The sequence below is a fragment of the Gigantopelta aegis genome, chromosome 9 (genome assembly GCF_016097555.1).
Source record: "Gigantopelta aegis isolate Gae_Host chromosome 9, Gae_host_genome, whole genome shotgun sequence".
NCBI classification, from domain to species: domain Eukaryota; kingdom Metazoa; phylum Mollusca; class Gastropoda; order Neomphalida; family Peltospiridae; genus Gigantopelta; species Gigantopelta aegis.
This window is the reverse complement of record NC_054707.1, coordinates 59544948-59565950: the sequence shown is the minus strand read 5'-3', so window position 1 is coordinate 59565950 and position 21003 is coordinate 59544948. Positions and strand designations below refer to the sequence as shown.

The window sequence follows — 21003 nt, the reverse complement described above, 5'->3', positions numbered from 1 at the left end:
AATAAGGAAGGAATGAAATAAAATTTGATGATTTACTCGGTATTTAAAATAATAATAATAATAATTGTTAAATAATTTGTTGGGGCTCAACGAGTTTAGAGTTGTCTGCCCTTTCATTGAGGATGAAGATAAACAATTATTTTTACACGTGTTTTGAATCCATTTAACGAACTATAGTCCATCGTATGGATAGTAAGTTAAAACATAGGTGAAACTCCAACAGGACTGAATTTAGTAATGTCTCCTGTATATTGATTTTGTCATTTAATTGTAACTATGTATTGTGGAATTACCTAAATTCGATCATAACCATTTCCGATGCCTTGTTGTTTACATTGTGTCATTTTATTCTTGATATAATTACACCAAACCGTTGTTTGTAGGCTACTTGTGATTTCATTTCATTCAGCCTGTGTCAAATTTTAAAATGATTTTGTTGCTTAACATGCCCCAATCCCATCATTAATACAAGATCATGAAAAAGGATGCTTACTTGTTTATCTGTTTATTAAAAAAGAAGAGGAAAAAAAGTATTTATAATTAAAAATGATGATTAAAGTTGTATATAACTGGCATGAACATCCTTGCATGATGTACCTTTGGTAACATATCCGACTGTTACCCCTTTAATGGCAAGACTACTGAACGTTCCAGTATTCAGGCTTAGGTTTAGGATTACGGTTAGTGATAGTGTTAGCATGCATGCTGGAAAGGTAGTCTCCCCCACCCCTCATTGTTTTGGTCAGGATTAGGGTTAGAATTGACCCCTCCGTATGACGAGTTAACCACGCCCCCCGTCACACGTGATGCAAGATTAGACAAACTTTCAATAATGGCTGCCGATTCGCATAGGCCCATAGCAAAATCAACCGATCTGCCGATTAAGTTTTCGCCGTAATTTATATAGAAATATTGTTGTTTAATTAAAAAGCCGACGAGGAGACATTCAAGTATTTCACTACAGGGTACATTTACGATGACAACATGATTTAAATCGACGAAACCATGTTTACTTCAGTAAATCGAAGCACAAGAACATGGAAGTGGCGAACGTCGAATGCAACCAAAAGAACATTTAAAACATGCTATCCTAACGTTTCTTGAGGACTAATAAATTAAAATGTCTCGTTTCTTTCTTTTTTCTTCTTCTTTTCATCTTAATTTTTGTTGTTGTTCGGCTATTTATAATGGAATCCCGATATGCCGAGAAGCAAGAGAATAGAAGGCGCGGCGACGACCCTCGACGTGCTTAAAACCGCGACCATTGTCTTTATTTTTGATGGGGTTACTTTAATTGTTTTGTTTAAAAAAGTGGGGGTGGGGGGGGGGTGCGTGAGCAGTAACATTAAAATACAAGGCGTTGGGGAATGCTATCAGTGTACCATAATTTTATGCATGAAAGGATACAAAATTATAGTAGGATATAGTCACCTGCGAAAAAATTATGCAGGCAATGGTTCAGATTGTGGGATTGTGAAGTTTATGGGAGTATTCTTACATAGGTCACTGCTTGAACCAACCGATATACGGCACTTGCCCTATATATGAAACCAAAGCCATACACGAAAAAAAATAGGGCATAGCCAGAGGGTGGGGACCAAATCTTTGGCCCTCCAGTTATGTATACTAACATATTGGCATGCGATCTAGTACCGGTAAATATATTTATTCAAAAATGTATCTTTCTGTGGCATCCATCCTTGAAACGTATACAGTCAACTGAGCAATTAAAGATTACCATTTGATGGGTGGCGTCAAACTGAATCCCAAGTCTTGCAAATCTGAATTACACTTTAGCAGCAATATGTCAAACACAAAAAACAATGAATATTGTATTAAATGAAATTGTTGAAAGTGTTTCATTTTCATCAGCAATTTCACCTCCTGCCCCAGTTTATCTGTTCTGTTATTTCTATCATTCTGTTCTCAATATCAAGATGCAATGTAATTTGTTTAATAGTTTGTCTTCAGAATCTCTTTTTTGACATCTAATCGATGACTCCACATCCACTGGTTCAGTTACTGAAATATATAAAAACAAACATGTTAAGTATTTCACATCCATTTGAAGAAGTATATTAGTCTGTAACTTAATTACATATTGTTGTATTAATTTAAAGTTTAATTTAATTTCAGAAAAACATTTTTTAACAGGAAACAAAATCAGTGTGACTAGACAGATTATAAAATTAAAAGTATAGCAGTACATTAAGAAAAGTAGTAAAGTTTGGGACTCTCTTGGTGATGATATACTGAAACGGAAAAACCACCACACCACATGTAGTACCTGTTTAATTACCATAGACTGCATGGTAAACACAAATGTCATTAAAGTTAATAGTATACAATAAACAAGGTACATGTAAATATTTTAGAATTTGTTCAAAATAAAATCCATTCTGTACAAATACAAACAATAAAGGAATAATACCCACCCACCAGACAGAATAGCACATATCATATACTAGCTGTGATGCACTGGCTTAAATCGAATCAAACCGAGAAACCGGCAGATGTGTTTCGATTGCAAAAATTACAAATCTTTTTCTTTTTTTCCCATTTCTTTTTTGCTTCAAAAAATTTCAGGGTCCCTACATAAAATTTGCCTAATTTATAACTTTCCAGACAATACTTCCTTATCCCCTAAAGCTTACAACCATATAGGTTACTCCCTCACTCCACCGCCCACCTGCCTACACACAAGCACATACACACACACACACCTGCCTACATACATGCAAACAAAACAAAAAAGAAGAAAAAAAGCTAAGACTTCCAAACGTTCCAGCATGCTTGTTAATACTATCACTAACTTGAGCCTGAATTAACTGAATGCCGGAACGATCGGAAGTCTTGCCTGCACTTTTATTTGGGCCATTCGTCTGTGTGCAGTTTAACGATGGATTCTTAACGACAGTATACACGTCGAAGACTGATTAAATGAGTCAATATAGTCCATTACATTGGAGGGAAAGTGATTTTTAAACACTTACCTTCGTAGAATTTATATATCAGTTGAATTTTGATGGATTTCGGCAAAACTTCACTTTCAATACCATGTGATGGTTTCGCAGGAAAACACTAATTTTACATCAATCGTAGGCTCCGCATAGCTGTCATCGCTGTTAACACATGTCAGCAGAAGTATATGTTTACTATGATTATAATTCAGTTGGAGGAGACAATTATTTTAACTAATTTTAATGCTAACTATACCAAAACATTACACATCAGAAAAATTATGTTGTCAAACCTAATGGCACCCAAGCAAAGTTGGGCAACATGGTCTTTGAACCGCGAAACATGATTAGTCCAGCGCGATTGTCAATCACGCCATACGGAGGGGTCAATTAGATTTCGGGTTAGGATTAGCTTTTGGGTTAGGGTGAGGTTCTCTAACTCTTTATACATGTATCGGTATAATGGGGGTTAACCGGCGGATATCTTTCCTATAATGGGTTTGTTTTGTTATTTTGTTAATGAAGATAGCATGAACTCGAAAATAATATAAATAAATAATAAAGTTTGTTTTGTTTAACGACACCACTAGAACACATTGATTTATTAATCATCAGCTATTGGATGTCAAACATATGATCATTTTGACACCATCATAGAGAGGAAACCTGCTACATTTTTCTATTAGTAGCAAGGATCTTTTATATGCACCATCTCACAAACAGAATAGCACATACCTTGGCCGTTGATATGCCAGTAGTGGTGCACTGGCTGGAATGAGAAATAGCCCAATGGGCCCACTAACGGATCAATCCCAATGAAAATAATATAACTACAAGTATTATATAATGACAGATGGCAGTTTTGATAGTAAAAGCATTTTGGACAACCTGTCTATTTATAAATGAGTTATTAGAAAAACATACGGTAGACCTACTTCCACATTATTAGTTTGTCAATAATAATATTGGTATTTCATCAAACTCAAGTTAAATACGTATGACAATAGCTACTTACGGTAGATGTAAAATACCCACATTAGTAAGGCCTAAAATAGTAAAATAGACATACAGATACTCATAAAGTAGTGTACATATTTGTTATTAATTTCCATTAATATTTCATGACATTACTAGGTTATTTTTTTGTTGTTTTTTTTTTTTTTTCTTCAGATAAGTTAGAAAATGGATGATGCTTGTTCAGGGCAAACATTTAGCCACGAAGCCCGTACTTTAACAGAGGCAGAAGCTTCAAAGCTACAGAGTGATAAGAAGATTGTTTCTGAGTTTAAGCAAAATAAACTAGAACAAGAAGCACAGAAGAACTGGGATATTTTCTACAAAAGAAATACAACAAAGTTTTTTAAGGATCGTCACTGGACACTTCGGGAATTTCAGGAACTTCTGAATGATAATTCAGTAAGATTAAAGTTCAAAACATTTGGGCTGGGTCCGTCCACCTTGCTCTGTTCATCCTTTTAGTACCAGAACTAGTTGTTTAGTAGGTATCTAATGCAATGAATCAAACTGTGTGTACCTCTGAGATCTACATATGTGTGTGGGTAGCAGTACACCAGATAGTATCATACCAGGTCAAAGTTCGATGTGCACCCAAAAAAATTTTCTACAGTTAATGCTACAGTCCTGTCATTGGTGATAAATATGACAGTGTTTTTCGACATAAATTGTTGTTTCATCTGACCAGTATATTTTGCATGCTATCTGTTCATTTCAAATATATTTATTTACATGCTCCTACATGTATTTATTGATTTTTGTTTTCCACAGAAAGATTCGAAGAGAGTACTTCTGGAAGTTGGATGTGGTGTAGGCAACTTCATGTTTCCTCTGTTACAAGAAGACAGTAACTTATTTATTTATGCCTGTGATTTTTCCAAGAGAGCTGTGCAGTTTGTAACGGTACATTTTTATTACAAGACCAAAAGTCATTATACTACACTAGCTGAAGCACTTTTAATCACCTCAGGGTAGAGTGTTAATAAGTGTAGAGCATATATCTGATGGATGATGTGCCGCATGATTGATTGCCATCATTGAACTTGTCAGGGGTGGGTGGGTGAAGGGAGGGTGGAAGCTTATGGGAAAATGTATATACTGTCAAGAGAATTAGCGTGCACATTCAGAGCAAGTTGTTGTAGTGCACGTCTGTCCTGGGCACAGGCCTCGGCCAGCTCCTCCGTCCAGGAAAGGAGTGGGGTGTGTTGGAGGGGGGACCGCCTGCACTGGCAGGTGCAAGGGTGCTCCAGCAGTCCGACCAGAGACGGTAACAGACGGAGGGTGGTATGATGCTATGGAATGTCCCATAGGATTAAGCCAAAGAGAATGGGTGCACATTTTGATGAAGGAAGTTAGGCGCATTTATGAACGGTCAGACAAAAATTCAAGATAGGGAGCTAGTGTATATAAAAATCCCGTACTGCTTTATTAGTAGACCGGCCTAGGTTGTAGTGGTTACGCCACTGGACTCAAGGCTGGTAGGTATTGGGTTCGTACTGGACTCGATGGCCACTGTACCGACATCTAGATAGCTGAGGTGTGTGCTGTAAACACAAAAATAAGTTGAAATTAATTTATTAGTGGGAGTACACTATGTGGCAGGAGCAGGTTTCCTTACTTTTGTTTTTCTGTAATGATCATAAGCTAGACATCAAACAGCCATAGTTTATATTGTGCTTAGTTAAAAAGTTTGTTTTGTTTAACAACATCATTAGGGGAGCAGGTCAACTTGCCTCAGAACCAACTCGCCCCACACTGTTTAATCAACTCATATCAATACCGTTTTATTAATTAAATATACCAATATTTTAAACAATGATGTGCATTAAATATATTTGAATATGCAAACCAGTCGGAGTACAAAAGACTTGCCTGATCATTCCTTTAAGGATATATGGGACAAACTCACAAACGTCGTTAAAATAGGCTTGACAGGTTTACCTGATATAAAGCCATTTTAATAAGTAGTCGTAATAGCGGAGTTTCACTGTAATATTAATAAATGAAATGGCACCAAAGTTGTAGACGTCCATTTATAATTTCGTCACAATTTATTTACGGACAGCAAAGTTTGGTGCAAGTTGGTTTTGGGGCGAGTTGACCAGCATTCATCACTAGGGCACATTGATTTATTAATCATCGGCTATAGTATGTCATTCATTTGGTAATTTTGACATATAATCTTGGAGAGTACACCTGCTACACTTTTGACATTAATAGCAATGGATCTTTTATTTGCACCATCCCACAGACAGGATAGCATATACCAATCAAGATATACCAGTCATGGAATGAGATATAGCCCAATGGGCCCACTGACAGGAATCGATCCCAGACGGACTGTCCATTAGACAAGAGGTTTACCACTGGTCTATATCCAGCCTCCAGATTGTGCTGAGATGTCCTTTCTTAACCTAACCACTTCAGTTGACAGTGGTACTGCCATCAGCTTTCAGGCCAGTAGGTACTGGGGTTGTATTTCATTTCTGACTCCAACCTACAGCACAGAACATCTCTCTTGCTGTCATTCAATAAAAGTATCCAATGTGGTGGCAGCAGGTTTTTTCCTCTCGCCATCTAAACAGCTATGTCACCTTCATCTTTATTAACAATGAACCATTCATATCTTTTTTGGATAATTAATTGCAAATAAACATAAAATACATTTTAATGAATAAAATAAATTGGTGTTAACTGAGATGCTTGGTGTAAGCAAAATAAAACATGGATATTTGATTTTCAGTATTTGGGGTTCCAAAGAAGACTTGACAGAGACAGCGTTTTTTATCACCACAACCGGATTCCAAATCTAAAGCATGATCAACTATAGAAGAAGAGATTTTCAGTATAAAAGCTTACGGAATAAAAATGGGGGAATAGACAGAACTATCTGGTCTAACAACAGTTGACCAAATTACCATCAGTTTCTTGTATTTATTTGAAATATAAAATGGATTCAGTATTAGTAGAAATGATGAGAGCCTATTTTGTGTTTTTCAGGAACACCCACTGTTTGACAGTACTCGCTGTGTCGTGTTCCTTTGTGATATAACTGAAGACGATTTGTGTGTGAATGTCCCACCCAGCAGTGTGGATGTCGTATCAATGATATTTGTCTTGTCTGCCATCCACCCTGATAAAATGGTCCTAGCTTTGAAGAATATTCATAAGGTAAGTGAATATATTAGGTTCATGGATCAGAATTTAAAGCCATTGTTTCATAGCAATTGACCTGTGAAAGACACGAATCACACAAATGACAGATTTTGAAATACACACTGTTCAGCTAACGCTTGCTGCTGTAAGCTGTTTTGCTGGCATTAGTTAAAATTAACAAAACAAGTTTTATTCTGAATTTAGTTACCTAGCTAGAATTCAGGGGCCTAATTCACAAAGGTCTCTTAGGTTCTGTTAGACAACAAAGCATCCTCATTGCAAGCCTTTTTAGCCTTACACTGCGAGATCGCAACGTTGCTAGAGTTTAGTGAATTAGGCCCCAAAATGTTGTACCAGGGTTACTTAAACCATCAGTTGTTTCATTTCTGTATGACAAGCTGAAATTTGGCACATTTTGGGTCTCACTCGGAAATCCAAGATGACTGCCATTTTGAAAATGGTAGCACTGAATTTGTCAAAATGACATTTCCCTTTTTTGATTTTAACAAATAAAAGAATAAATTATATGTCCTGATGGGTAAGGAATCTGTTATTGGACAAATATTTCTCAAATACATACAGGTATATATCTTTTTAGGCAATATTTTGTGATCCTACTTCTAAGTTGAATTTAAATATAAAATATATTTCATTGCAAAATTGCCTCTAAAAAGTAATGCAAGAACTAGTATATTTAATTAGCTTTTATTTTGTTGCTTTCTTTTTTACTAAAACAAATTTAAATTTGACTAAACATTAGAAAAACCCCAATTCCAAATTGCTCTCCCTGTTTTTATTACTCAACTTAAAACCTGGTAGCTCATAATGTCTTCTATGAATATAAGTAATATTTCAGGTCTACATTACTGAATACGTCTTCTGGAAATTAGTCTGTGCTGAAGTGTGGGATGTAGTTCATTGGCTAGAACCCGTGAAGGCTATGGAAGTTATCTCCCTTAGTGGATGTGTTCTTTCCTGTTTGAACTCAGTGCTTCATGGCCAATATATCAAACTCAGTCTTTTGCTGCCTTATCTGTGTGATCAGTTGTCACAGTTACCATATATTATTATTAATAGCTGACCATTAAATAGCATATACTAAAATGTTGTTATACAAGTGTATCTTTTATGTCTTGTGTGACAGGTTCTGAAATCAGGCGGGTGTATTCTGTTACGAGATTATGGACTTTACGACTACGCCATGTTGAGATTTTCATCTGGACACAAGCTGGCCGATAACTTCTATGTGCGACAAGACGGAACTCGGGCATACTACTTTTCTTTAGGTAAGACAGACATGACAGATTCTTGTCTTGTTACATCAGTATATTTGTCAGTGACGATCTTTATTGTAGCCAGTCAGCGTGTTTATGTCATACATTACCTAGTCACAGTCTTAACATTTTATTGCCTTTCCTTATTTCCACTTGGATGCAGTTTCTCTCCCTCCCACACCCAACTCTCTTTCTTTCTCCATTTCTCTCTCTTCCCATTTCTCTCTCTCTCTCAATTTTATACATACACTTTCTGTCTTTTGCTCTTTCTTATCCCTTACTAATAATTGAAAAATCTAAGACTATGTCAAAATTATCAAATGTTTGACATCCAGTTGCTGATAATTAATAAATCAATGTTACTAGTGGTGTCGTTAAACAAAACAAACTTTAAACTTCGACATATCCACAACCATTCTACTTATAATTTATCTTGATATCTGTTATTTCATCAAGTTTTCAAAATATCCCTAGAATAGCAGATATATAATTTTCAGATATTTCACAATGTTGGTTTTGGAGATATCTGTTACTCCAATAGTTAATACTGTAATTATTATCTTCTTTTTTATTTTAGAAACATTAAGAATTTTGATGGAACAAGCTGGATTTACTGTAACTAAAACCACTTACATCCAGAGAGAGACTGTGAACAAGAAGGAAGGACTTTGTGTACCACGGATATTTGTTCAAGGGACGTTCAGTAAAGTCAGCTAGCCAAGGCGGAATGTTACGATGTGAGATCAGGCTCAATAACAGATGATTATAATGATCTGGAACTATGCAGTGGTGGGATGTAGCTCTGTGGTAGAGCGTTCACCTGAGATGCAATACAGGCCTCTAAAAATTGCGAGAATGATCGTTTCGATGCTCGTTGCTCACGCAAATCTAATTTTACGTAACCTATTTTTTGTTGACGCAAAATTTGGAGCACCATTTACTTTGATATAACAGGTTACGCAAAAAGGAAATGGGTTACCTAGATTTATTTCTGCGTAATCAATAAATGGGTCACGCAGAATTTCAATTCTCATAACTGTAATAGGTCACAAGATCGATCAGGTAAGGTCAGGTCATAGGGTTTTACGTGCACATTCAGGACAAGCTGTTGTAGCGCACGCCTGTCGTGGGCACAAGAGCCGGCCTTGGCTGGCTCCTCCGTCCATGACAGGAAAGGTAGGGGAGGGGAGAGGAGGGACCGCCTGCACTGGCAGGTGCAAGGGAGCACCAGCAGCCCGATCAAATCGGTAGCAGGCGGGTGAAGATCGATCACCCATGGACTTTTTATAGTCCCAACCATTACAGATTAATCAAAGGCCATGGTATGTACTGTCTTGTCTATGGGAAAGTGCATAAAAAGATCACTTGCTACTATTCGGTAGGAGTATCTTACATATATGTGACAGCATTAGCTGCAATGAATATCTTCTGTTAGACACCAAATGGCCATAGTTGAAAGATATGCTGAGGTTTTATTGAACATTTCTTTAATTTCTTGCTTTTTAACTTACTTTGCTTGTAACTGAGTGGAACAGTCTGGAACCAAAATGTGTGATGTGCAATTAGTCCCAAGTATGTCTTGTATGCAGTGACCAATGGCTATTCAGTAAATGTTTTAACTTGAAGACAATTATGGACATGGTTCATTTATGGACACACTGAACCAGAATTACATGATTCTCCATCACAAGGTATCCAGAGATCCTGTTGATCATGGCCTTCCTGGAGTGACGTGGATCAAGAAATGCCTGATGCCCATGTGCTGGATGTAGACAGAACAGATTTTGTAATGCTGAGCTGATATTGAACAGAGTAATCCCTATTGTAAAGCCTTTACTTTGTGGTCCTGAGAATCATGACACCAGAAATATCCTGTCACATAGCTAGCTCTCAAGAACTGGGATGTTAGTGGTGCAACATCCCATGCGAACATTGTTAAAGATGAGATTTGCAATGAAATAAATAAAATGATGTAAGGAACAGAATAAAATTATAAATACAAATTGGTGTGTTGTTTTAATTACCTTAAAAGAATGATTTTCAAAATTCATTTAGAATTGACATTTGCCATTACTAACCCTTTAATAAACTTAATTCCCCTTTGTTTTAGATTTCGAGTTTGCACATAAGATTTTTTTAGAAACATCTCAAACAAGTTTTTTTTTTTTTTTTTTTACATTTAATGCTTTTGATTGCGTTGTTTCGTTTTCTATTTATTAAATTGTTATCCTGGTCACACTATTGATTGTAATATTGTATCCCCATCTGTTCTGTTATCGCAGACATGCAAAACACCTAACAGACAAGATGGTATGTATAACTATTTGATGTAGCTGTCGTATGACACTAGGATGAGAGAAAAAAAACAGTAACCCTTATAGGTCTCCTGATGAACAGCTGACCCTATCACTGAGCTACAACCCACCCTTGGACAATGCACATACTCATTTGAATAATAATTAAATTTAATACAAGGATTCTGCGAGTACAGCTAAAGCAATATATGTTCCCCACCGGGCCCAACAAATTTGGTTCAAAGTTTGTTTTGTTTAACGACATCACTAGAGTACATTGAGTAAATCATCGGCTATTGGGTGTTAGACATTTGGTTATTGTGACATAGTCTTAGAGCCGATGATTAATTAATCAATGTGCTCCAGTGGTATCATTAAACAAAACAAACTTTTTAGTCTTAAGAGAGGAAACCCAGTCCATCTTTCCATTAGTAGCAAGGGATCTTTGTTATGCACCATCCCACAGACAGAAGAGCATATGCCATGACCATTGATATACTAGTCGTGGTGTACTGGCTGGAACGAGAAATAGCTGAATGGGCCCACCTATGGGGATCGATCCAAAACTGACTGCGCATCAAGTCAGCTCTTTACCACTGGGCTGACCCCCCCCCCCCCCCCACACCCCCAAATTAAATTCAAGGACTTGATCTTTAGCAGTAGCCTACATGATAAAGTACACAAAATGTCAGCTGAAGATCTTGAGGTATTTTCTTATCTCCTAAGTTCAAGAGCAATACCTGTCAAAAATAGGTAACTCAGCCATGAAAGTACATGAAGCTATACACGAAATGTCAGATCAATATCTAGAGGCATTGCATAAATAGGTCAGGAAAACTATGTGGGGCAGTCTGACTGAACAGAGATGAAACCTATAGTCCCCTCCAGTAGGTTTCTAGATTCCATGGCCTGATCAAACTACTAACAGTTTTAGGAAGGTAGTACAATGAAACCCCTCTAAATCAGACACCCATGGGACTAAATAAAAAGTCCAGTTTTAAAGGTTTAGGAAGGCCATGTTCCATACTGACAAAAAGATCTGGTCGTGAAGGAATTCTGGTTTACAGAGGGTCTGCTTTTGAAGGGTTTCGTAGGATACAATTTGTGTATGTACAGATCTGATAACACAGATATGATAAATTAATCCTGAAACAGTAAAGTTTGTCATTTATTTTATTACGGTACTTATCTAGGTGCCTGACTTGCATGCTAATTAGACCTATTTACATGTATTCACCATCACATACATGTAGTCTGCCTTGTGTACATCTGAACTTTAGTATTGCTACACTGAACTACAGGATAAGATAGAATTCTAACATCAGGTAAATAGAAATTTAGTTTCATATACCAGGGCAGATATTTAGTGTGTTTATGATGTGGTGTTTATGTGTTGTGGTAATCTGTAGAGTGTTTTTATGTGTCGGGTCAGGTCATAGGGCTTAACGTGCACATTCAGAGCAAGCTGTTGTAGTACATGCCTGTCATGGGCACAGATGTCAACTTATGCCAGCTCCTCTGGGTTGGTGTGGGTGGGAGAGGAGACCGCCTGCACTTCGCAAGTGCAAGAGAGCACAAACAATTTCGTGAGGTAATTTTGGCACATAATTTGGAAAAGTTCAACTATTTGAGTGATTTGGCTTAGCATGATTTATGTGTGGTGTTATTTTTCTTTTATATATGCAGTAATTACACCCTAAAAGCAATATACTAGTACACTTAAAAAAAAAGACCCCTCTCCCCCCTATATTAAAATTGCAGTCTTTAGTGCATTTTTAATATTAACCATTTAGAAAAATCTTTCACAATGATAGTTTTTCTGTAATCGGCTATTTTTTAATATTGTTCAACTAGTTGCTGTTTCAATGTTTCAATGGTTGGATACCCATAGCCTGTTAATTATATAATGGTAGGTTACCCATGATCTGTTAATTGTATAATGGCATTATGTATTTTTTTAATAAATGGCAACAGGCTTGCTGTATACCGTAGTGTAGTTAAAACAGTTAACTCTCTTTGCTGATAGTGGAAACACGAATACATTAAAACAGATTTGTGTTTGCAATTTTTGTGTTCTCTACAAAATATGCTCCACCCTAAACAACTAGTGTTCATGTTTGAAGTTCAACTGGACATACAATCTTTTGTAAAGAGGCAGTGGTGGAACTATTGAAACTTCACAAATTGTCTCAATCTGGAGCCTCTAACACTTGGTATGTTGTCTCGATCTGGTTTTTTCATTTTAATTGTGTACCCCTGCGCGTGCTGTAACCTCATCGTGGTGCAGGGGTGTAACATTCTCTTTGAGAATGGCCAATACAGCACAAATTGAAGTTTAGAGTAAAATTCGGTGATATTTGTATTTGTATTTTTGCACAGTTCTTTACACTGTTTTGTTTAAACCTTGAATTTTTATATTGATGTTGATCATCACTTTATTTATTTGCATTACCATAGTTTGACACCCAATAGCCGATGTATTTTTTGTGCTGGGGTATCATTAAACATTCATTCATTCATTCATTTTAATTGTGTAAAAAATCATTCTGGGGATGCTTACATGTAGATGATGCTTCAGTGCAATGAAAAATTTATTATCAGGGCCCCGTTTCATGAAGTGATCTTAGTGTAAGATCACCTTAAGTGCATAAGATAGTTATGCACTTACAGTGATCTTAGGGCTATGATCGTTTCATGGAACGGAGTCCAGACCTTTTTTTTGGTTAATACACCAAATTTATTGAGATGTTCTCTCTCACTAACCACTAAACCACTGTCCTGCACAGGACAACGTGCTTGAACCTTAATTGGATATAAGCATGAAAATAAGCATAAATGAACTTTTATAAGCATGAAAATAAGCATAAATGAACTTTTATAAGCATGAAAATAAGCATAAATAAACTTTTGCTTATGGAGGCTTTACTAAAGCATAATGCATGACATTCTCATTAGATATTTATTTCAGAGCAACTCTGAAGATGTACAGAATTCTTGGATCTGCACCACTTTATACAATCCTCGCGGCACTACTCGGCAACAACCACATTTTCGCAACTCCTATAAAGTCAATTGTCACAAATACCAGCACTGAGCGATATGAAGACCTGCTGTTCAGCATCAGACCACCCGAATACTATATTGGAAATGAGGGAGAAACTATACAGTACGACTGTCGGCCGGCAACCAATAGTTCCACAACACGCGTACACTGGGTCGTCCCACACACAGTCCCCAGGTTAAAACTTGCAGGTGGTGAAAACGAGAGCGGAGTGTATGTATACCCAAACAATACTCTGCTAATACAGCACATGAAGCTGGACTTTCACGGGTTTTATAAATGTGTTATACACCAAGAAAGTGGATATCACACTGCTGTGATGAATCTGCATGTTGTGAAACTTAATAGTTATGATTATGGTTTCCGCACCATGGTTGGGACAGTGGCAGCGTTTGTTGTGGTGTCAATATTGGTTTTGTTTGTCGTTGGTTACAGGTTTTGTGGGAAAACTAAAGGTAGTGATAAACTTGAAGTAACTGACCGTTTGAATACCGAAGAACATATTGCTTTGAGTTGAACAGTTTTTGTGAAAAATGTATCAAAAACAATAAAAATTATTCTCGATCGAAGAAATGAACCATTTTTGTTTAGTTTTTTTTCTTCACATGATGGACATTTTATCTTGTGCTTACATCATGTCATGTTTTTTTTTTTACCATCTTTCAGCATACCTGCTTTGGGCTGTACCATTGGTAAATGTAACTGAATAAAGTATAATAAAAGTTTGGTCGAAATGTGGGTTGCATGCTGTGACTAAAGCAATTTATTTATGCACAGACATCAAATTATGGTTGCATTTGTGACTAAATAGTTGACTATTCGAGCCCTGTATTTCGTACTTTCAGATTTTATATATTAAATTTCTAATTAAATGTTTTAAATTTAATTAAAATTCTAAAATATTTCGCTATTAGTTTGTGGAGACTGCTCAAGAAGACAGACTTACAAATTTAAATTTGAGTAAAAATTTCATATTGCTAAAAATTTTTCTCTATTACTCTGTGAAGTCTGCTTCTGAAAATAATTATTCTGAGTTTTAGAATAACCCAATGAAAATTTACTACAAAATTCACAACTTTATAATTTCCAAAATATATCTCCTTTAGTTTGTGGAGATTGCCCATCAAAATCATTGTAATATGTGTTTGAACTATCCAATCAAAACTCTAGAAGATAGACTTTCAAAATTTTTAATGTTAAATTTCTAATTGAATTTTAAAACTTTAATGGAAATGCAAAACTTCCAAAATTTTACACTATTAATTGGTGGAAAATATAGACTTTAAAACTGTCAATTTAGATTAAAAAATAAAAATAATTCAAAATATTGTTCTACATGTATTAATTTATGAAGACTGCCCCTGAGAAGTATTGTAATGAATTTCAGAACTATCCATTCAAAACTTCATAAGATAGGCATTAAAATATTCAGTGTTAAATTTCTATTTAAATTTTGTAAATTGACTTTAAAAAAGTATATTTCCTTAATATCTCTCTATTAGTTTGTGGAGACTGCTTCTGTGGATCGTTGTACCAAGTTTGAGAACAATCCAATCAAAATTTACACTAGATGTACATATGTATTAAATGTCACGGTCGCATTTGTGACTAAATAGTTGCCAATATTCTGGCCCTGTATTTCATAGACTTTCAGATTTTACAGGGCGGGACGTAGCCCAATGGTACAGTGCTCACTCGATACGTGGTCGGTGTGGGATCGATCCCCGTTGGTGAGCCCATTGGGCTATTCCTCATTCCAGCCAGTGGTATGTACTACCCTGTCTGTGCAATGGTGCATATAAATGATCCCTTGCTGCTAATCGAAAAGAGTAGCCCATGAAGTGGCAACAGCAGGTTTCCTCTCTCAGTATCTGTGTGGTCTTTGGTCATATGTCTGACACCATATGGTCTTTGGTCATATGTCTGACACCATATAACCGTAAATAAAATATGTTGAGTGCGTTGTTAAATAAAACATTTCTTGCTTTTTTTTGTTCATTATAAAACACCACCGGCCTCGGTGGCGTCGTGGCAGGCCATCGGTCTACAGGCTGGTAGGTACTGGGTTCGGATCCCAGTCGAGGCATGGGATTTTTAATCGAGATACCGACTCCAAACCCTGAGTGAGTGCTCCGCAAGGCTCAATGGGTAGGTGTAAACCACTTGTACCGACCAGTGATCCATAACTGGTTCAACAAAGGCCATGGTTTGTGCTATCCTGCCTGTGGGAAGCGCAAATAAAAGATCCCTTGCTGCCTGTTGTAAAAAGAGTAGCCTATGTGGCAACAGCGGGTTTCCTCTAAAAACAGTGTCAGAATGACCATATGTTTGACGTCCAATAGCCGATGATAAGATAAAAAATCAATGTGCTCTAGCGGCGTCGTTAAATAAAACAAACTTTACTTAACTTTTATAAAACACCAGCTGGTACTACTTAGTTTCTGGCTACACTGATTAAATATAATTATAGCAGTGTGTAGGATAGCGAGTATTCACTGGCAGTCTCGGTTAAATCAGTGTACATCATACTGATATGCTCATCCATGAGTACGCATCCTTATGAATATGCTAATGTTCATTTAATTTGGACAAGCACAAAATACTGAACACTAGAGATAAAGGGATGAAAGGATAGAGGTCTACAGATGTTGATATTTTCAAATAATTTTTCTATGGAACATTTGTTTAAAGTATAATATGACATTCTCATAAGACTTATTACAGAGCAACTTTAGCGTCTGAAGATGTACATAATTCTTGGACCAGTATCACTGTATATAATCCTTGTGTCACTATTTGGCAACAACCACATATTTGTGAATCCTATAAAGTCAGTTGTCACAAATACCAGCACTGAGCGATATGAAGAGCTGCTGTTCAGCATCAGACCACCTGAATACTCCATCGGAGTTGAGGGGGAAACTATACAGTACGACTGTCGCCCGGCAACCAACATTTCCACAACACGCGTACACTGGGTCGTCCCACACACAGTCCCCAGACTAAAACTCGCAGATGGTGAAAACAAGAGTGGAGTGTTCGTATACCCAAACAACACTCTGCTAATACAGCACATGAAGATGGAGTTTGGTGGGTTTTATAAATGTGTCGTACACCAAGGACACAAATATTACAGTGCCGTGATGAATCTGCAAGTTGTAAAATTCAATCCTTATGATTATGCCTGTCGCACTGTGGTTGGTGAAGTGGTGGCGTTTGTAGTAGTGTCAGGACTGATTTTGTTTGTCATTGGGTTTAGCCTAATACAATTATCAACTGTCCGACATCCAGTAGTCGATGATGATTAATGCATTAATATGCTCTTGTGGTGTCATTAATCAAAATAGCCTAATACTGGTTTTGTGGGGAAAATAAAGGAAGTGAAAAACTTGAAAAACTTATAGCTTTAGTTGAACAGTTTTGATGAAAAAATTGACTGGAAAAAAAAACCCCTAAAATAACACTCGAACGAATTATTACTGTTAGGCCTAAATATTTTTTTAAAGTTTGTTTTACATGGTTGTCACACAGTGGAGATATACTGTTTTTTACCCAATGTGTATTGTCACCATATTTCTGCAGCATTAACCCGAAAACGAAAGTGCCTACAAATTCTAGGAATTTTTCATCATTACTGTTGGAAGTAGAAGCCACACCCAATGGCGCTTGCCTCGTCTGGGATTCCGCCAGATTTATTTTATTTTTCCCATGACACTAATATTTATTTTACAGGTCTGGGTTTGCCTCGGCATTTTTTTTCACTCTCTGGCTACGCCTCAGACACCCATCATGAGTTTGATAGAAAAGTACATATACTGAACAAAAAAAGAAACTTCCGATTTGTACTTATAGTATTTGTTGTGTTAAAGAATTCATTGTGTAATGAAATTATATAGATAGTATTAGCCTTGAGCTGTATTATCAGGATTCATGAATTTTTATCGATTATTTTTGCACTGTTAATCATCGACGACGTGAAATTCGATTTGCACGTGCATGCATGGTTCGACATGTCCCGTGTAGTATTCGGTCAATTTGTTTTACTTTTACTGACAATGTTGTCAAGTGAACGAAAACGCTTCAAAATTTGTAAAAAAAATTAACGTTTTTTACATTGTAGCATTTTTAGTATGCCAAGAATACCCAATAATTTACGCGAACGGGCGATTGGCATGCTTGATGCTGGAATGTCGACAGAAGACGTTGCAAGGCATGTTGGGAGTTCTAGTCGAGCGATACGAAATCTTCGCGTTAGATTTCGAACGACGGGAAGCACCAACGTCCGCGTGTTACAACGTGTGGTCAAGACCGCTATATCATGAACACGCATTTGCGCAATCGATTCCAAACTGCCACTGCTACTGCTGCTAACACACCTGGGCTTCATAATAACCGAATCAGTGGGCAAACTGTTCGTAATCGTCTGCGGGAGAACGGTTTACATGCACGACGTCCTTACGTCGGATGCGTTTTAACGCAACGTCATCGTCTAAATCGTCTTAATTGGGCACGTGTACACTCGTTGGATACGGCGACGCTGGAATACCGTTCTTTTTTCGGATGAATCCAGATTTTCTTTACAACGTGGTGATGGCAGGGTGCGCGTCTACCGTAGGAGAATGAACGCTATGTTGACTGTTGTGTTCTTGAACGAGATCGTTTCGTGGGTGGGGGTTGTGTCATGGTTCACCACTAGTCGTCATTGATGGCAATTTAAATGCTCAACGTTACCGCGATGACATTCTCGCTCATCACGTCATTCCTCTGTTCCATAACAACGCCAACATCTCGCTTTTTCAGCATGATAATGCCACCTCTCATACAGCTAGAGACACTGTAAATTTTCTTAGGACAAATAACATTGATTTCATTGATGACTGGCCCGCTAAAAGTCCTGATCTTAACCCCATCGAGCATGTCTGGAATAGTCTGGACAGATGATTGAGGCGTCGTCCCAACCCACCCGCTAACGTCAACGAACTTCGTCAAGCGCTCATTCAGGAATGGAACAATATTCCACAGGCAGGAATCAACACTTTAGTCAATTCTATGCGCCTGCGATGCACTGCAGTGGTCAATTCAAGAGGTGGTCATACTCGTTATTAAGTGGTTGGGTTTTTTTTAACCCCTACCACACTTGGTCAAAATTTCTCCCAGTTTCTCCTAACCTATGGCCATGATTTTTGCACCAAACGATGCATCATGGAACACTCTTTAAACGCATATATAACAATTATTCCCTCCGGTTTGTTTTCATCTAGTTATGTTCAAGCAAAGTTAGCGGAAGTTTCTTATTTTGTTCAGTATATATGATTCAGTTCTAATTATGTGAAATTTGTGCAATGGGATGGATTAACAGGGTTTTTTGGACCAACTACTGATGATGTTGTTTATTGGAAAGGGAACATGGGTAGATAATATATATTGGCAGAGAAAAAGTTAATGTATTTTTGTGGATTGTAGCCTTCTGTATACTAAGGCCTCCATGACTCCAAAATACTGGACTTGGGTACTCGAATGTTAAACTCGACCCAGACCAGAGTACCCGTCATTTACTAGATGATAATGAGACATTATGCATCTTAATTCCAACGCTGAACATGGATGCCAAATCATGCCATTGTATTGCATTCCACACATTTAAACTCTTGTTTTCCCTCCATGTCTCATAGCCCTGTAATGTAACCAGTGGCAAGCACATGGCAAAATGACGTAAACTAATATAATTAAATGAGAGTGCATGGGTACTAGAGTCTTGTGAACAGACTAAGAGTCTTGCTAGACTCGGCCCATGCTCAAGTACTCGTGGAGACCCTACTGCATACAGTAGTTCAGTGTTCTAAAATGAGAACAAATGAGTTGTGTCGGTTAAACAATATATGGGATCTGGGATGATAAATATGCTCATAGAAATTTTTATAAATTTTTTTAAATGTTGCCACAAATCAACAGAAAACGTATCCATAGTAAAGCCATCATTGGCAAAGCCAAGATTTTATACGAGGGGTGGTCTATGAGTTAGTTACATATGTAATGTTAACATTAGGGAAAATAAACCATCGATTCTTGGCTAAACAAGACTTTCCAATGATGTTCAGAATCTAGACAAATTATGTTGGCGGGACATAGCCCAGTGGTAAAGAGTTCATATGATGTGCGGTCGGTCTAGGATCGATCCCCGTTGGTGAACCCATTGGGCTATTTCTCGTTCCAGCTAGTGCTCCACAACTGGTGTAACAAAGGCTGTGGTATGTACTATCCTGTGTGGGATGGTGCATATTAAAGATCCCTTGCTGCTAATTGAAAAAGAGTAGCCCATGAAGTGGTGACAGCGGGTTTCCTCTCTCAATATCTGTGGTCCTTAACCATGTTTGACACCATATAACTGTAAATAAAATGTGTTGAATGCATCGTTAAATAAAATATTTCCTTCCTAGACAAATTATGTGATTTATCTGTGACAGAAGATCTGTTATCTAGACCAATGATAGGTACCAGTAGACCTAAGTGACCTATTAATAGCAGGTCTAATTAGAACCTCTAGATCACAGTAATGGTACACGGCACATAGCTATCCCAAGTTGTACATGCAAGGTCGGATGATTCTACATAAATTGATAAAACCCCAGTCTCACATACACAAATTATATCCCGAATGGGCCCCGATTTACGAATTCTTGGCGATTCGTGGATATACGTACTGAGACCGTAGGGTGTTCTTGGCCTGTTGTCAGTATTCTTGGATGTTCTTGGTCGACTCCCGACTGTTTTGAACATGTTCAAAACTGTCGGGAGTAATCGTGAATAAAGTTGAAATTGTAACTCAATCTTACGAGTTCTTGAGGGCATCGTGCGTAACCGTAGTATTTTTGCAGACGCATTCGGGATATTCGTACGACTATTGAACGGTATTTCTCTACTCTGGCTTTCTCTGCCTCTGGTTCTCCACGGATACACGGGCTCTTCCCTCGTCCCTTGCGGCCAGTTGCCGACTTCTTGAAGAGCGGCATGGTGATGTTCCCTGCATGCAGGCAGAACGTTGAATGAAATGTGGCCTGTTCGGCAGCCTTCATATAGGCATCTTGCGGCATTCGTACTGGTTCTTGAGGCAGTCGTGCGGATTCATAGGCGTGTCGTAGTAATTCTCGACACGTTCCACATTAATTGTTATGATTCGTAGCATATTCGGGAAGGCATCCTAGGGAACACGTAGTAGGTCGTCCCGATTCGTAATGAATCAGGTT

At 37.5% G+C, this 21003-nt stretch overlaps 2 protein-coding genes across 3 annotated transcripts; both read left to right on the top strand.

Annotated features, from left to right (window-relative positions):
- Nucleotides 1-75: 75 nt before the first annotated feature.
- On the top strand, nucleotides 76-10407 carry LOC121382006 (tRNA N(3)-methylcytidine methyltransferase METTL6-like). Of its 2 annotated transcripts, none has more exons than XM_041511471.1 (6): nucleotides 76-192; nucleotides 4131-4376; nucleotides 4746-4877; nucleotides 6975-7145; nucleotides 8275-8416; nucleotides 8982-10407. In XM_041511471.1, the coding sequence occupies exons 2-6, from the start codon at nucleotides 4143-4145 to the stop codon at nucleotides 9119-9121; spliced, it is 819 nt and encodes a 272-aa protein (XP_041367405.1). In that variant the 5' UTR covers nucleotides 76-192; nucleotides 4131-4142; the 3' UTR covers nucleotides 9122-10407. The 2 variants fall into 2 exon arrangements, with proteins under 2 accessions (XP_041367405.1, XP_041367406.1); XM_041511472.1 differs by having other exon boundaries at nucleotides 126-192; nucleotides 4140-4376.
- A 1438-nt stretch (nucleotides 10408-11845) lies between these two features.
- LOC121382384 lies at nucleotides 11846-14349 on the top strand. Its single transcript, XM_041511972.1, has 2 exons — nucleotides 11846-12023; nucleotides 13667-14349. The coding sequence occupies exon 2, from the start codon at nucleotides 13680-13682 to the stop codon at nucleotides 14274-14276; it is 597 nt and encodes a 198-aa protein (XP_041367906.1). The 5' UTR covers nucleotides 11846-12023; nucleotides 13667-13679; the 3' UTR covers nucleotides 14277-14349.
- Nucleotides 14350-21003: the final 6654 nt, after the last annotated feature.

Excerpts from the sequence above, each read along its gene's own strand:
- LOC121382006 (XM_041511471.1), top strand. The coding sequence starts at position 4,143 with ATGGATGATGCTTGTTCAGGGCAAACATTTAGCCACGAAGCCCGTACT. Across the intron at positions 7,146-8,274 it reads CTTTGAAGAATATTCATAAG|GTTCTGAAATCAGGCGGGTG; the intron begins GTAAGTGAATAT and ends CTTGTGTGACAG. Across the intron at positions 8,417-8,981 it reads GGCATACTACTTTTCTTTAG|AAACATTAAGAATTTTGATG; the intron begins GTAAGACAGACA and ends TTTTTATTTTAG.
- LOC121382384 (XM_041511972.1), top strand. The coding sequence starts at position 13,680 with ATGTACAGAATTCTTGGATCTGCACCACTTTATACAATCCTCGCGGCA.